The sequence below is a fragment of the Mus musculus genome, chromosome 12 (genome assembly GCF_000001635.26).
Source record: "Mus musculus strain C57BL/6J chromosome 12, GRCm38.p6 C57BL/6J".
Classification (NCBI taxonomy): domain Eukaryota; kingdom Metazoa; phylum Chordata; class Mammalia; order Rodentia; family Muridae; genus Mus; species Mus musculus.
The window spans coordinates 98,853,029-98,871,283 of record NC_000078.6 but is presented as its reverse complement, the minus strand read 5'-3'; the positions used below and the strand labels follow the sequence as shown (position 1 = coordinate 98,871,283).

General features: G+C 38.6%; 1 protein-coding gene across 15 annotated transcripts in view; it reads left to right on the top strand.

The window, feature by feature from the left end:
- Eml5 (echinoderm microtubule associated protein like 5) overlaps positions 1–18,255 on the top strand; it is a 114,908-nt gene that overhangs the window by 30,228 nt on the left and 66,425 nt on the right. For all 15 annotated transcript variants that reach the window (XR_001780456.2, XR_001780453.2, XR_003950056.1 and 12 more), the window contains exons 8-15: positions 380–517; positions 5,774–6,030; positions 7,975–8,187; positions 9,972–10,139; positions 10,718–10,824; positions 11,207–11,325; positions 12,379–12,565; positions 15,255–15,360. Coding sequence is in view for 7 of the 15 variants with exons in the window: in NM_001081191.1 (NP_001074660.1) it covers positions 380–517; positions 5,774–6,030; positions 7,975–8,187; positions 9,972–10,139; positions 10,718–10,824; positions 11,207–11,325; positions 12,379–12,565; positions 15,255–15,360 (1,295 nt within the window). In the remaining 8 variants the exon portion in view is untranslated. The remainder of the gene's footprint in view (positions 1–379; positions 518–5,773; positions 6,031–7,974; positions 8,188–9,971; positions 10,140–10,717; positions 10,825–11,206; positions 11,326–12,378; positions 12,566–15,254; positions 15,361–18,255) is intronic.

Sequence of the window (18,255 nt, the reverse complement as noted above, 5' to 3'; positions counted from 1 at the left end):
TATGTTTTTATATTTAAAAAACAACAACAACAAACTGTTCCTGGCTGTGTATGTGAGAGCAGGCATGTGGGTTTGTGAGTGCCGTGACATGCACGGAAGTCAGGACTACTTTGGGAAGCTGCCTCTCTCCTTCCATTATGGGTTTTGGGGACTGGGCTACAAGCACTTTTACCTTTGGAACCATCTTGCCATCCCTGCTATATTACTTTAAAAACAAAAAAAATCTGATACTCTTTCATTTTAATCATAAGTAATATTGCTGTTTTCATAGAGACAAATGTCTTCCTTTAAATTAGATTATTTTATCTTGAAATATTCTTACAGAGATAATTTTTACAGTAGACATTAATTATTTTTATTTTTGAATTAAATTATACAGGATTTGGAGCCTTGTAGATCATGCTTTAATAGCAAGATGTAATATGGAAGAGCCAATTCGGTGTGCTGCTGTAAATGTAGATGGAATTCATCTTGCCCTTGGAATGAAGGATGGGTCGTTCACTGTCCTTAGAGTGAGGTATGCGATTAGAGTAGAAGCAGAAACAGTGATTTCTTGTTTTGTTAATGTGTATAGTACTCGTTGCTCTTAGCCACCTATCCTTTCTTTCCTTCTTTTATATGTGCTCCAAGTTTTAGTTTCATTAAATGAATATACTTATAAAAATAGTTTTGTTGAAAAATTAAACTCAAGAACTTTTATCTTGGGGCATTAAGAATGCTTAGCAAACAGGTTGGAGAGATGACTCAGTGACTAAGAGATGTGCTGTTCTTGCAAAGGAACTGGATTTGGCTCCCAGAACTCACATTTGACTTGGTCTTCTGTCTTCTGCCTTCTGCCTGCTCCTGCACAAATGTTGTACACAAACCTCAAGCAATCGTACACACACATACACATAAAAAAGAAATCTTATATTTAAAAGAAGAATACTTCTTACTACAGTGCTGACTAAGCTGTGAGTGACAGCCAGGGACCCTGACTCCTCCTGTCAGTAGAATTGTTTTCAGTCTCAATCCTTTGTTATTAAGCAAACTCAGGACTCAGAGAGGTGGCTGAGCAGGGTGTTTGTTTCCATGTTTGTATCTTTGACAAAATACCTATGTCCTTTTATGTGTGTAGTTAAAAATGCTTAAGGAATGTATTAAAAAGCTGGGCACAGTGACACATGCCTTTCATCCCAGCAGTCAGGAAACAGGCAGTCGAATTGCTAGGTTCAAAGCCAGTCTGGCCTGCCTAATGAGTTCTAGGCCAGCCAACGCTACATAGGGAGATCTTGTCTTAAGCAAAGAAACAAACAAACAAACGAACAAACAATGTTTAAACTGTTTCTAGTTGATGTTGAATTACAGGTAGATTCATTCATTCTGTCCTGTGCAGGCATTAGGAAGCAGTGCTGAAGAGCCACAACATACTCACCGAGCAGTGTTTATGAAACCTTTTCGGCTCCAGCTCAGTAAACTCAGTTGCCCAGGCCAGAAATGATTTATTCATTTGTACTTTGCCTCTCTTTAAGAGTCACTTCCACAGAAGCTGTCAAGTTTATTTCCTTCCTTCCAACTTTCCTGTCACGCTCTAGTGTGGGCTTTTCCATCTCCTTGCCTGACTGATGGAATAGAGTGGAGCAGCCCTCCTTACCACCTCAGAGCCGTCCCCACTGCTGGGATTGAGATCCATGTGGTTGTAGTAATTAAAGCTGTACTTTGACAAGTCCGTACACATGCACAGTGAATTGCTTACTCTCGTTCCCTACCCTGTTTAGCTTCCTTCCACCTCCATCAACCCTTCGTCATCTCTATAAGTCTCTTTCCCACACTCAGAACGTTTTGCTTTGTTTTCTGAGCACTGAGAGTAACCAGGGCCTTCTGTGTGACTATGAGTTTGGAACTCTACTGGAGTCCACTGGGGCCATTAGTGGCTACATAACTGAAGACAGTTCCCTCTCTTCCAACATACATGTCAACAGCCAATTGTTAGCCGGGTGGGTAGGGCCCTATGTGCCCCTGCTTCATCTGTGAGTGGCTATGTAAGACCACTGATGCTTTTTCTCCTCCAGCAACCTGCATAGCACCCCTGGCACAGTGGAAGCTACAGCAGGGAAGAAGTTTCCAGCTCACTTCCAGCTTTATTCTCGAGATTCCTTTTAAGGCTCGTTGTTGGCATTCATCCTTTTTCCAAAGGCTTTCTGCTCCTTCAGCTGAAGTTTGCAATCCTTGACACGGTGTGCAGTGTCCAGCTCCCTGATCTGTTTTTTCTGTACCCTATACAAAATTTCTAAAGGGCTTGATGGTACAAACGTGTAATCCTAATTGTTAAGGAGGATTATGAATTTAGAGTCTTCCCGGGCTTGAGTGAGTTCAAGGCCAACCTACCTAACATAGTGACTATAATTAATAGTAGGGTGCTTGCCTAGAATGTACAAGGCTCTAGGTTTGACTCCCAGTGTGAAAAAGTAACTAGGTTTTTTTCAGGGGGATGGGTTATAATTTTTTCTTAAAATTGTTTTTTATATACTTTCATATTTGATCTCAATAAGTGTAGATGTCTGCCATTAAATACATCTACTTTATTGTGTCACTATCATCTCTAAAACTTTTGGTCTTTCTGGTTGGATTCAGCCTGACATAACTGTAGCCATCTTGACTCAGAACTGACATATTTATCCAGTTTAACCTCAATTGGCATTTCCTGCATAGACCCCAGCATATCATAAATAGATAAAGCCAACGGAGTTATTTAGAGCTTTCAACAAGACCTTGGCAATGGAAAGTACCTGACTCCTTGACGTTGGCAAGATGAACGTGCTTGCGTGACGTCATTTTCCCCCTTTCTCACCCAGCTTGTGAGGATGAACTTTTTGAGCTTTTGTTGTTGAGTCCTTCTGTCAGTAGTTCCTAAAAGTGCACTCTGCAGACGTGGACTCTGCCTGCCTGCCTCCCCCCCCCTACCCCCCCGGCCCCCTTTAGAATCAACAGATTACACAGTCACTGGGTGTGGAACCTGTGGTCCTAAACTCATTAACTATTCCATGTTAGAAATCTTCTGGTGGTGGATTCTGGTGGATTCCGCCACCAGATCTAACAGTCCCTGGTCTACATTTTGCCTGCTTTTGCTCCCCTCACTATCCAAGAGGAAGTGCCTTCCTCCGGCATTCCTCCTTCCTTTCTCAGACAGGAAGGCCAGCCTCCTCCTCACCCAGTGATTGGCTTCTTGCCATCTTTAATATCCAATCAATTAGGGGAGCATTCTGCTACATCTCAACTTTTCTGTCCAATAAAAAACAAAACAAAACAAACAAACAAAAAAAAACCTCTTCTCCCAGATATGATTGAAAAAAAATCATAACAAATAAATTACATAGTATGAGGACAAATGACATCCAGTCCATCAATCTGTCAATTTAGATAAAGCACTGTGCCATCTATTTGACTAAAAATACTTACAATTCCACACCTCTCATGTCCTGGTTTAGCTTGTATAGTATCTGAAAACCATCCTCTCAAATCTCTTCATCTTTCTCAATGCTAAACAGCTTGGGTTGGCTATGAGACTACAGTCAGTCTTAAATCCCACCAGAATTCTGAGAGCGATATAAATTTACCTGAAAATATAGGAAGCCTAACACAGCTTCCAGAACTGAAACAAATAGTAAAGACAACTGCCTACCTATACAGTCCCCTGTATTTCAACATGCTGGAACATCAAATTGGGGCTGTTTGGCCCAGATCATCTGACAGACCTTTGTAATGCAGAATTATGAAGGAAGAAACCACAGCAAGGTAAATCTGTGAGCATAAGGTATGAGGCACCAGCTAAGTCTGAAAGAGGAGAGACGGTTCTTCAGGAATAAGACACAGGAAAAACAAGTATTGATTATCTTGTTTTGGCAAAGATAATCAGTCACTATTCCACAGTGTGTCCCTTTTCTGGACTGTAGTTTGTCTGTAGATGAATCTGCCTCTCTCTCTCTTTGCCTTTATCGTATCTTACTATTTTATTGTTAGTGTCCTTGTTTTCTGCTCCTCCCACTGATTTCTGTGTCCTCATTATGCTGTCCGCCATTCTGTATGCACAGCATAGTGTCCACCATTCTTCAGACAGACCACCCACGATGTGATTCCATACTTGTTTTTCCTGTGTCTTGTTCCTGAAGAACCGTCTCTCCTCTTTCATACTTATCTGGTGCCTCTTACCTTATGCTCTCAGCTTTACCTGCTGTGGTTTCTTCCTGCTTTCAGTCCATGCCTAGCCCACATTTCAGTCTTTCTTGAACTTTTGCATACTCCTTTTGAGCAGCTAGCATATATTATCATGCTATGTCTGTCTCTCGTGCAAGACCAACTCAAGTTTGATTCCTTAGAACTAAAGCCACATAAATGTTCACTGCTATTAAAAGAATTTGAACATTTCCTCTAATATCCATTTAGAAAATTAAAAAATCAGAAAACATGCTTCTGCTTCTGCTTCTGTGATTGCCAAACTGGAGCATTCCAAATGAGGGGTGCAGCGTCTGCATGGGGAGACAGCTGCCATGAGAAGTGGTCACCTCCCCATCCTCTCACCCATCTTCCCTGCATCACTGTCCTTCCTACTCCTTCTAGTTCTAAAAGTTTGAAAACTCAGTTGTGTTAAAGCTAAGTGCTTATCCATTTTTATGCCTGTTACCAATAACCATGCTATTTTGGAAATTCATTTTATGGCATCCTAGAAAAAAATAGCTGAACTCCGCTCTGTGTTTGTTTGTTTGTTTGTTTGTTTGTTTTTTAAATAAGTTGAGCATGAGGGCATATGCCTGTAATTCAAGTGCTTAGGAGGCAGAAGCAGAAAATTGGAAGTTTGAGGCCAGCCTGGGATACATAATGAGACTGCCAAGAAAAGGAAACAGTTGAAATCAAATTCACTAGTGGGGAAAAAATAAATAAAAAGAATCTAGGTGGTTATATAAAGCTAGATATTGACATAATTGCCAAAGTGCTGCATTCTTTCATACTTTGCTTCCAAGTGCCAGTTTGCACATTTGCTCTTTATAAAAATGTGTTTGAAAAGTATGCTGTTTAAGAATATTTCACAAATTGAGTATTTACAAAGAACTTTTTTGTTGTTGATGTTGTTTTTTCAAGACAGGGTTTTTCTGTGTAGCCCTGGCTGTCCTGGAACTCAGAAATCCACCTGCCTCTGCCTCCCAAGTGCTGGGATTAAAGGCGTGCACCACCACTGTCTGGCTTCAAAGAACTTGTATCACTAAAAAATATGGCTAAATCTTTTATTATATGAATACAGAAATTTAGTAGAGAGCTGTAGGGTACTTAAAAATACAGTTATTTATGCGCTGAATTTTAGCATTTTTCTCTTCTACTTTTCTTTTCAGTGCTGGGATTCAAATCCAGGACTTGATGCTGGGCAAGTGCTCTGCCGCCACATAATGCATCGACCATTTTTTTTCTGTTTATTTCTGGTCAGCAAAATAATTATTCCCAAGCAGATACTACTTACCTTACTTACATGTATGTCACAGTTCGTACATACTTGATGGAGCCTCTGTGTTTAGAGACATTTTGAAAACAATTGTTTTGTGACCTTTGCTCAGTTGAAAATTATATTTGATTATAGGTAGAGTAATCTGAGCTAGTTCAGGCACCATGGTCTTTTCTATAAGTATCTTTAGAGTTTTTTCCCACCAGAATATTGAGTTGTAATTGACCTCAAAATTCTATGTGTTTAAAATATGCAATGTGATATTTTTTAAAATTTGAGATAGGGTCTCTTTTCTTTTTACAGAGACATGACTGAAGTTGTACATATTAAAGACAGGAAAGAAGCAATCCATGAGCTAAAATATTCACCAGATGGCGCTTACCTTGCTGTTGGCTGCAATGACAGCTCAGTTGACATCTATGGAGTTGCTCAGCGTTATAAAAAGGTCGGTGAATGTGTCGGCTCCCTTAGCTTCATCACTCACTTGGACTGGTCTTCAGATAGTAGATACTTACAGACAAATGATGGCAGTGGAAAGCGACTTCTCTACAAGATGCCAGGTAAACTTTACACGCTCATTGCATATAGACCCTAGACGGTTTCTTTTAATGGCTGTAGTATTTCAATTTTCAGTAACAGTAAGTTGTAAATTATATTTGATTATAGGTAGAGTAATCTGAGTTAGTTCAGGCACCATGGTCTTTTCTATAAGTATCTTTAGAGTTCTTTCCCACCAGAATATTGAGTTGTGATTGACTTCAAAATTCTATATGTTTAAAATATGCAATGTGATATTTTTTTAAAATTTGAGATAGGGTCTCTTTATGTTTTCTGGCTAGACTAGAACTGGCTATGTAGACCATGCTGGCCTCAAATTTAGTGCTGAGATTACAGGCAAGTGCCACATGCCCAGCCCTTTGTGAGGGTTTTTTTTTTTTAACTATACATATATTAAACATTATAAAATGATTATCACAATCACACTGATTGTGGCACACCTGTCACCCACTACAGTGAAGTAGAAACATTCAAGATCTTTCTCAGCAGATTTTAAACACACCCTGAGTAATACAGTATGAGTGATAACAGTTACTGTGCTGTACATTCAGAAAGGCCACTCAGGGGCTCAAGAGATGGCTCAGCTGTTAAGAGCACTGACTGCTCTGCTAGAAGTCCTGGGTTCAATTCCCAGCAACCACATGGTGGCTCACAACCACCTGTAATGGGATCTGATGCCCTCTTCTGGCAGGTTTGAAGATAGCGACAGTGTACTCACATACATAAAATAAATAAATCTTAAAAAAGAAAGAAAGAAAAAAAGAAGGAAGGAAGGAAGGAAGAAAGGAAGGAAGGAAAAGAAAGGCCACTCAGAACTCATCCCTGCACACTGGAACTTGGTGCCCTGGACAGCATCTTCCCATCACAGTGCCCCTCCCAGGTCCTGGAAACCAACAGCCTCTAAACCATTCTTAATTAAAACCCTACACCTCTCAAATGACCTTCCACACCTCTATCTAATGTGGTGCTTTGTAAATTAATCACTCTTAATAAGAACTAATTTGATAAGACTGCTTGCATAAGACAGTCCCAGTATTGTCCCCAAGCTTTGCAGTGCCAATTTATAATGAAGATTTACTGAGTCCTGAGGTCCTCTTACCTAGTTTGAGTGTATCACTGTCCACTGATAATTCCATTTTAGACCTTTTTTAGTGTTTCTCTGATTTGCTCCTTTGTTGGAGCCTTTGCCCTTTCTTTCTTCCCTTCCTCCCTGCCTCTCTGTCCTCCCCTCCTTCCCTTCCACTCCTTTGAATCTCATGTCTTCCCTCCCTTCCTTTATCCCTCCCTCCCTTCCTTTTTTCCTTCCTTGTGTGATTATTTAACACATTACAGAAAAGACTAATGCCAATGCCATCGATAGACATGTTAGATTTCTTCTCTATTCCCACATTCTCCTCGGATGGAGCAGCAGATGTCAGGGAGCAGTCTTCTCAGTGTTGTCCTGAGGATGAGGGCCTGGAGATGTAGGCGAGCTCAGACATGAGGCATTCCAGAAGGGAGGGCCTCGGTCACCCCAGTGCAGCCTTAGCTTCCTCAGAACCAAGCACCCAACCACCTCTGAAGAAAGACATCCTTTGCTTTTCTTATAACTCACCCAGGTGTCACTACTCTATATCGTGAATTTAGTGAGTTTCAGTTCTGTTTTCCATATGAATGAGCCTGCTGAATTGACACTGTGTTCAAACTCTCTTAATTTTAGTAACACTTACATTTTTTATTAATCATTCCATTCATTTACATCTCAGATGATATCCCACTTCCCAGTTATCCCTCCATCAACGCCCACCCCACATCTGCCCTCCTCCTCCCCTTTGCCTGTTCTAATCCACATTTAACTGTATGTTCGTGTAGTCTTCTCTAACTTAGGTGTAAGGTATAAAGGTTTATATTTGAGTGAAAAGAATCGAGTGGAGTAATTTCTTAACTGAAGACTCTTTTACTTTTAGGAGGAAAGGAGGTGACAAGCAAAGAAGAAATAAAAGGCATGCACTGGGCTTCCTGGACATGCGTTGCAGGCCTTGAAGTCAATGGAATTTGGCCCAAGTATTCTGATATCAATGATATAAACTCAGTCGATGGCAATTATGTTGGCCAGGTTTTAGTTACAGCTGATGACTACGGAGTTGTAAAATTATTCCGATACCCATGTTTGAGAAAAGGTATCTTTTCTCCTAATATTTTAACTAATCCTCTCATGAAAGATACTATGTTTCTACCTCATCTGAATAAATTATACCAGTTAATATTTTAGAGTATATATTAACTGGTGAAGGATTTTATTTTGCCAATTCAAAAATTATTGTCCTGTTACATTTATTTTTTTAGCATGAAATTTTTACCAAAAATTATTCTTGAATTCATCATAATATATGCAGTAATGATTTATCATCTGACTTGTTAATAAAGGCACTGCACACATATTAAAGTGCAACTCAGTAGCAGTGTTTACGAGAACAATGGCAGAAGCTTGACCCAACCAAGTATGTAGTGAACTTGTCACCCTGAAGGACTGGGTTTTGACAGCAGCCCAAGCTAGCATTGATACTGTGCGTCTGCACTGATAGTGAGCTCGAGATCCTGCCAGTAAATTATATATACTCACACCCATTTTAAATCAATGTATTTTGAAGTATTGTCACACAAAAGTTGCTCTGGTAGGCCTTGAACTTGTGATTTTCCCACCTTAACCTTCCTAGGAGCCAGGTGTGAACCAGCACACCTGCTACCTAACAGTTTGTTTTTTTGTTTCTTCATTTTTTTTATTTAATTAAAATATAATCACACAATTTCCTTTTTTCTTCTTCCCACACTTCTCATGACCCCCCTTTCAAATTGCACACACACATATTTACAATGTATCTGCAAGTAAATATATAAATACAAAAGACAGTTCAGTGTTGCTTTTTTGTTTTTTGTTTGTTTGTTTGTTTTTCTGGCTGACCTCTTGGGGTTGGATAAAATTTAGGGTGCCCATCTCTGAGGATGACTGATTCTCCTTCTCTCATAGTTTGTAATTGCCTATAACTCTTTTAGCAGTAAGACCACATTCAATCCCACTCCCACCATCTATGTTAGCATGCCAACTAATGTCATTGTGCAGGTCTTGTTTTAGCAGCCATTTTGTTGAGGCTTCATGGGTGAAGCTTTTCTACCATCTAGAAGATTCAATCTTGTAGAGGACTTGCCGGGTTCTGACAGTTCTTGTATAACATTCCCCAAGCCTTGGGTATAAGGATTGTGTTGTAGATGTAACAGTTGGGACTGGGCTCCCCACATTTTGATGCAATCAGGACTCTCTGATGAGGATTAGGAGGTACACTTATCTGTGGGTGTAAGGATAAGTAACTAGACAACCGTTAGAAGCCTAGCTGAGGGAAGTGGCACTAGTAGGTTCTCTTCTGACATCTGTGACCTCAGGAGCCGTGGGTGGTTGGGGAGGTTTTCAGGACTAGTCATGATCCCTCTCCTGGTGAGCAGGCCTTGAGTCCAGTTATACAGCTGTTGGTTACACCTTTAGGGATTATCTTCCTGCGATGATCATTGCTGTAGTTCCCAGGTGTCACTGCTGGGGGACTGTTGAGCTTGCTTCCCTTGGAAGCCTGTATAGCACCTCCTGGTATCATGAAAGCTGGTCACCAGGAAGGTAGCTTTTAAGGCACATCTAACTATTCTTCCAAGCCCTGTGTCCAAAGTACATAGGGTCTTCAGCAATAGGAACTCCTCACAGTTTTTGTAGTTCCCTCTAAACTATATTGTAAAATAAGTAAGAGAAATATACCCCTCAGTTCATTCATTTCTTCTTTTAACTAATTTTAAGATCATTTTCCCATCTGGTCATACTCAGTGTTGTGATGTTATAATAGTTTGGATACAGTAGTTGTTGTTTAAGGTGGTGTGTGTGTGTGTTGCTTTTTATTAATTTAAAGATATACTTTTGTTACAGGGGCCAAGTTTAGAAAGTACATTGGCCATTCAGCTCATGTAACTAATGTCAGATGGTCACATGATTATCAGTGGGTTATCTCTATTGGTGGAGCAGATCATTCTGTCTTTCAGTGGAAATTTATTCCTGAGAGAAAACTAAAAGATGCTCTTCACATAGCACCGCAAGGTAAGCGTAAACAGCTCCCCCATCCATAGTTCCAAACTAGCACTTTTACCATTGAAGCTTCTTACTAGCAGAAATTTCCTGTTAGAACATGTATATCTTTAAAGTCAGGTACCACGGAGGGTGCTATACGAAGAATTTGGGTGGAAATTTAACTTGTCAAATGAGTGAAATAATTCTGCTAGCAAAACCAACAGTGTTTCATCTTGAAGATATGGGTTCTCAGGTTTTTATATGCTTTAAAAATCAAGAAAATATCAACTCATCTGTTGTATGTAGTAATTTTAGCTGTTTTTCGTGTTGATTATAAGTTATATTCAATTATATCTGCACAGACACTTAGTGTAGCATCTATTGGGGGGATTTAAAGGAGCTATCGAGTTTCGGTGATTGGACGGGTAGATAATCTGTAGTACAGTTGACTGACATCAGTGTCACTTGACAAGGTCATTTCATTTAACTATTTTATGGCTTGTTTCCTTGTCAGGTTGACAGAGTCATCTCTTAATCATTAATTTTACACTGTTGTTTTGAAAGTAACTCTTTTGAACAAATGATGTTTGTCTTACAAACATTTACAGAAAGTCTGGCTGAGTCCAACAGTGATGAATCAGATTCAGATCTGTCTGATGTTCCAGAACTGGATTCTGAGATTGAGCAAGAGACACAGCTTACTTACCACCGGCAGGTAATGTCCTAGTAACCTATGATGTTGGCCCCCAAAGTCCAAATTTCTGCTACTATTATCTATTGTGAACTTCTATGGCTTTAATTTCTCCAATATTGGAAAGCTCTTTCAGTTTCCCCCTTTGAACACCATAGCACGCTTACATAAAATGTTCTTTTATATTAAATTGTTGATGGAGTAAGGAAGCTTATGTTCTATTTGCCTGTAGACTTTTGTCACAGGAGACTACCACACTCCCTTTAATGTTTCCTCATGACTCATAGAAAGCTCTCAGAGCATCAAATTCCAAGTATTCTCTTATCAGTACATGAAAGTTATATTAAGTATATGAGCATCTTTACTAGTACTTACATTAATCACTATTTCTATGTATATTTTTAAGGTTTACAAAGAAGATCTACCTCAACTTAAAGAACAATGCAAAGAGAAGCAGAAAAGTGCTACTTCTAAACGAAGAGAACGCACTCCAGGAACTAGTATTCGATTGCACTTTATTCATGGGTATAAAATACTATATTTCATTTGTGTGTTTGAATTTGAGTTTGCACTTAATACCCTTTGCCTGAGGGTTTAGGATTTAATGTTTAGCCTATTGTTACTAGTTTCTGGAATCCTTTAGAGCACATAATGTATAGGCCTCACATTTCAGCTATGCAGCAACAAGTTTCTATTCTTAGCAAGCACATATTTTCTCACCAGACTGGTAATACTTTCTAAGAATTTGAAAAGAAGTTATTTATGAAAAGTATTTCCAGGGCTAGAGAGATGGCTTAGTGCTTAGAAAGGCTTGCTGCTCTTCCATGGGACCTGAGTTCCATTCCTAAAACCTACATCAGGTGGCCTCCAAGAGCACCTACACACATATGACAGACACCTCATACACACACAAGTAAAATTTATCTTAAAAAAGTATTTTCCTTTTAGTGTTAAAATAGGTGGCATTTTTGTTCCACTGTGTTGTGTGAATTGGACTTCTTTGAAGCACAATGCAAGGTTGTCATTGCTGGGATTGTATTAACCACTTGAAGATTTGTGTGTTGTAACTGCTTGCTTACAGTTACTGTTGGAACATGTATTACATAGTCACAGTTCAGCAATGCATAACAAAGTGCTGTTTGAAGCCTTCCTCTCTCTTTTTTTTGCTCCCCCCTGCCCTAAGTGTCATTCCCTTACCCTATAAATAATATTTACTTCCAGAAATATCTGAATACAAAGACATATTCTTTCCTTATCTGATTGTGTATAAAAGAAGCGGTTTTACTTTGTAGAATACAAATGTAATAGTGTTTTTGCAATTATTAGACTACCAGAGATGCCTTTTTTTGGACCTGATTTTTTTTTTCCCCCACTCAGTACCTTAGCCTAGATTTAGCTATCTGTAATCTGAGAAGCTCATAACAATATGTACATTCTAAGAAGCTGGTATTTTTTAATTATTCAGTTTCTTTAAGAATGAAAATTAAATGATCCAAAAGATACCTACTTCTCTGTGCATTAGATGTTGATCAGATGAAAGATTAAAATGTGTTGTGCATGGTTTGTTTTCTGCATTAGTTACAGAGGTTATGACTGTCGAAGTAATCTTTTCTACACTCAAATTGGTGAAATTGTGTACCACGTGGCAGCAGTGGGTGTCATATATAATAGACAACAGAACACACAGCGTTTTTACTTGGGTCATGATGATGATATTCTGTGTTTGGCTATTCATCCTTTGAAAGACTATGTGGCAACAGGCCAGGTAAGTTCCCTTAAAAGACCATGTGACAATAAGTCGGATCGAAAACCTTTTCAAAAACTTATTTTGAGATTTATTTTTATTTGTATGTGTATAGATGTCTTGCATGCATATATTTCTGTGCATCATATGCATTCAGTATCCATGGAGGCTAGAAGGGGGTATAAGATACCCTGGAACTAGAATTAAAGGTGACTGTGAGCCACAGAGCGGGTGCTGGGAATTAAACCTGGGTCATTTGGCAGAGCAGTCAGTGCTCTTAACTGTTTAGCCATTTCTCCAGCCCCTAAACCTGTTTTCTTTAGTTTGAGTCACTAAAGCAATGTAAGTAATTACTTAACAAAAAGCTCTGTGAAGACACGGAATGACTATGTCTTTATTTTTCCAGTACAGTACCTACCTACCCAGTTTGCAATTGCATAGGTTCTGACATTTTATAAAGGATAACTCTCTCTATGGGTATTCATAAAGAAGGAGGCATTTTTTTTTTTTTTTTGGTTTTTGGTTTTTTATTTTTTTGAGACAGGGTTTCTCTGTATAGCCCTGGCTGTCCTGGAACTCACTTTGTAGACCAGGCTGGCCTCAAACTCAGAAATCCGCCTGCCTCTCCCTCCCAAGTGTTAGGATTAAAGGCATGTGCCACCACGCTCAGCAGAAGGAGGCAATATTGTCTGTAGATTAGTGTATTTAAGAATTGTACTAGACTCTTAATCTTTGTTTAGGTTACTTTTATCCCAACCTATGAAAATAGTTAATACCCAAAGGCAAACATGACAAGCAGCCATGGAATGAAATCTTTAAAAACACGAGTCAAAATAAGTTGATAATCTGCAGTGTTTTGTCACCGTGATAGAACACTGACTGATGTGTGCCTGTATCCGAGATGAGATGCCCCAAGCCTGCTTCTCTGGTGCTATGTACTGTTAGCCAGGTTCAATTTGGTGTTTGAATCCAAGTACCTTCATTTCTTGTCTGAGTTAAATTCTGTGTCTGTTTCCCCATCTTTATAATAAGGATACAATTGGTATCTAACTTAAGGAATTATGATGGCTGTTAAATAAGCCAGACTTTGTAAGGGCTGTGGAACAGCATCTGTCAGGTAAATAATTTCTCAGTGAATGTTAGTCCCTGGGATCTGTCGCCACTTCAGATGAGATGTTTGAAGTGATCAGCACATAATGGAAAATGTAGGTATTGAATGTGTACAAAAAAATCAGAGAGGCTTGGGAGACTTTGTGGATTTAATTCTTGAAATGGAAAGAAACTTGTTTCAGGCAAAAATGTAGAAAAAAGAGCCTGGTTATTTAAAGGGGAAATCTTGAATGGTTTATATTTAAATAACAGGTCACAAAACAGTGATAAAAAATGAAGGAAACTGGACAATTAGGCAGGAGTCATGCTGTAAAACTGTCAGAGGTAAAGATTAAAGATCACTAGGAAAGGTTAGATGGATTGGCTGGATTAGTGCTGTCTCTGTTATACCTTTGTAGTAAAAAGTCTCAAGACTAAAACTATAACATAATTGATTTCTGCCATTGTTTCTCAGGAACTACTTTATATAGTAATGATATATGTATCTTTATAGTTAATAACATAGTTCTAAAACAATAATGGAAAATTGTAGATTACTGTGTGTAAGTGAGCATCATAAACCACATGTTAGTCTCATGTCAGTTGCTTTGGCAAAATCAACTCTAACACACATATTTGAGGGCCCTTCAGATCCAAACTATAGTGCCAAGTTAAAGACATGGAGTAAGGGGTAAGAGGGAGTGTTTGGAGTTTCTTCCAGTAGGGTGAATGTGTTCAAAAGTGTATTATACACATGTGAAAATGTTATGACCCCACTATTTTAGATAATATGCACGAATAAAACAGTGTATTAATGATGTGGAAAAATACTAATGTCAGAGTGCTGTTGTCCACTTTGTTCTCATATACATGCTTAGTACTTGGACCCTTTCTGAATTTTTTATTATATCGGTTTTCTAATTTAGAATAATTTTGATTGCTTCTCTTTATCGAAGACTTTCTGAATTCACAGCTCGATTTTGTATTATCTGTTTTATGAAGTCTTTTCTTGAAAGCTGTTTTATTCTCATGTGGCCATATGTTCTTATTTGAAATGTCCTGTTTTTCTAAATGTCCTAATATGCAAAGTGCTCATCACAGTAACTGCCAACAATAGGTTCTTAGTAATCATCTAATTTCATTTTTAATGAATTATAGAAGGAGAAGGGGTCATATATATATATAAAACATTTCTAAAGACACTGTTCGTGGCTTTACTATTTGTTGTGTTTGTTGTTGTTGTTTTTTTTTTTGTCTTGGGTATTCAACACGGGGCTGCATATATACTAATTATGTTTCTGCACCAGTAAGCCACAACCACAATCCCCACTATTAACATTTTTAGTCTGTTTTCAGTTAGCAATATAATGGGTGCTAAATATATATAAATAAAATGGTAACGTTTTATTTTCATAAGCTTGTATCATTTTCCTTAGTTATCTCTTCACTCTGCTCTCTTCTATCCCTCTTAAAATTTGAAGACAGGAAATACCATGCTTATTACCTGTTTTTTGTTTGATAAGTTTCTATGACAAATAAAGATTATATAAGTATTTTGTTTCCTTTTAACAGATATAAAAATAATTGTTTATAATGACTTTTACAATTATATCTTTATCAGGTAGGTAGAGATCCCTCAATTCATGTATGGGACACAGAAACCATTAAACCATTGTCTATATTAAAGGGCTACCACCAATATGGCATCTGTGCTGTTGATTTCTCAGGTAAGACTATCTCAGTAACAATGATCAAAATATAGCAAGAATATAATATTTAAATCATTGTTACCTAAGCTTGCCAGTTAGCTATGGTTTCACAATTTTTATCAAGTGTGCATACTGTTGTAATCAAACATAATGATGAAACTTGGTTTTCTGGCTTGTTTATAATTATAATGTAATGACTATAGCCATAAAGTCTTTATAATATCAGCATATAAAAGGTTTTCTGCAAAACATCTAAAACTATCAAAGGTGCTCCTGTAATTTTACTGCCCCCTTGAGTAAACATTTATATCGATCTTCTATAGCTTCACAGTAAACTTTGAAAATGTTTAGGGTGAATAAGAATGCTTTTTAGGGGGCTTGGGAGATGACTCAGTGGTTAAGAGCACTGACTAATCTTCCAGAGGTCCTGAGTTCAATACCCAGCCACCACATGGTGGCTTACAACCATCTGTTATAGGATCTGATGCCCTCTTCTGGTGTGTCTGAAGACAGCGTACTCATATGCATAAAATAAATAAATCTTTTTTAAAATTTTTTATTTTATTTTATTTTATTAGGTATTTTCTTCATTTACATTTCCAATGCTATCCCAAAAGTCCCCCATACCCTCCCCCCACTCCCCTACCCACCCACTCCCACTTTTTGGCCCTAGCGTTCCCCTGTACTGGGGCATATAAAGTTTGCAAAACCAAGGGGCCTCTTTTCCCAATGATGGCCAACTAGGCCATCTTCTGATACATATGCAGCTAGAGACACGAGCTCTGGGGGTACTGGTTAGTTCATATCGTTGTTCCACCTATAAGGTTGCAGACCCCTTTAGCTCCTTGGGTACTTTTTCTAGCTCCTCCATTTGGGGGCCCTGTGTTCCATCCTATAGATGACTGTGAGCATCCACTTCTGTATTTGCTAGGCCCTGGCATAGCCTCACAAGAGACAGCTATATCTGGGTCCTTTCAGCAAAATCTTGCTAGTGTATGCAATGGTGTCAGCGTTTGGTGGCTGATTATGGGATGGATCCCCGGGTATGTCAGTCTCTAGATGGTCAATCCTTTCATCTCAGCTCCAAACTTTGTCTCTGTAACTCCTTCCATGGGTGTCTTGTTCCCAATTCTAAGAAGGGGCAAAGTGTCCACATTTTGGTCTTCGTTCTTCTTGAGTTTCATGTGTTTTGTAGATTGTATCTTGTATCTTGGGTTTTCTAAGTTTCTGGGCTAATGTCCACTTATCAGTGAGTACATATTGTGTGAGTTCTTTTGTGATTGGGTTACCTCACTCAGGATGATGCCCTCCAGGTCCATCCATTTGCCTAGGAATTTTCAGCGTACTCATATGCATAAAATAAATAAATCTTAAAAAAAAAGAAATTCTTTTAGGTGTCTATATTAACTAGCAGTTTTAGTGGATCTTACAATTTCAGTTCATGCTGACAGTTTAGCAACTGCAGATATACCTGCAGGAAAAACTGCTGTGTGGATTGGGAGAAAATGTATATCGAAGATGTATATGTCATGAATTAGTGGTTTTGCTGCCCTAACCAAAGTCAGTTATTCATAAATGAGATTTGGGGGAAAGCATATATATATACATGTATACTCAAGAGTATTAGTTGTCAAGAAACAAGAAACTGGAAAGCAGACTGCAAGGGTCAACAATGAAAGCATCAGTGGTAGCACTGAGCAACTGACTAAGGTTTGCAAAAGTGAGGCAGAGTGGAAAAGGTTCTCTCACACTGTGACCCTTATAACCTGTAGACACTTGCACTTCCATCACTCTCACAGTGGTCATTGGCTTCAATATTTAATATAGCCATTACTTGTTGTTTGCTAGCAGTGACAACTGAAACTTGGTCTTCACTAAAAGCAGCCATGGTAGTGACAGCATATTGTAAAATAGAGCATTACCTTTGATGAGCTTCAGTCACTGAGTTTTTATATCGCGGTAAAGTTCTTACAGTGAATTTAGTTGAAATAGATCCATTTCCAGTTCCTTTCTTGATTTTCTCAATTAATACAGATTTGAGGTTTGTTTTAATTGACCTACTGTTTATATTGATGGGATGTAGGGTGATTAATGTGTGTAGCACCAGCAGTGGATGCCAAGGCTTTACATACACCAAACAAGTGCTCTACCACTGAGCTATCCCCCAGGCCCTAGTGTCATGTTCTAATACAAACATGTATTAAGTAATACTCACCACACAGGATATTTAGGATATCCATCATTTGATACATTTACCATTCCCTCCTTCCTTCTTGCCACTCTACTGAATACATAGGGTAACTTGAGTGTGATAATGATTCAAAAACTCATTGGAATTCCCAACTTGAAAGATGGCTCTGTGGCTAAAATCACTTGCTTCATGAGTCTGACAACCTGAGTTCAGTCCCTGGTGTGCATATAAAGGTAGATGGAGAGAACCAACTTCATAAAGTGTCCTCTACACACACACGCACATGCACACACAAATTTAAATTAAAGAAACCAGTATCCTCATTCTCTTCTAAATTCTGGTTCTTTTCATGGGTGGATGTATACTGTCTAACATTTATCATTACTTTTTAAAGTTTTCAGTACAGTGCTCTAGCGTATTAGCCTATTTTCTGTTGCTATAAATAATACCTTATGGTGGGTACTAATACAAACAGAGACCTGGTTAACTCACAGGTGTGGAAACTAAAAGGTCAAGTCAAGTGGCTCCATTGGTTCTGTTTGTGGTGAGAGTTTCCTTGGCTGTGTCACAATGTGACAGACAGCGTCATGGCAGGAGTAAGTGCAAACAGAAGAGATAACATGGTGAGACAGGAAGCCAGAGAAATTTAAGGGTCTAATTTGTTTTTATTATAACAGCCATTACAATAGAGCTAGATCTTCTTGAGAGAGCATTATAACTTT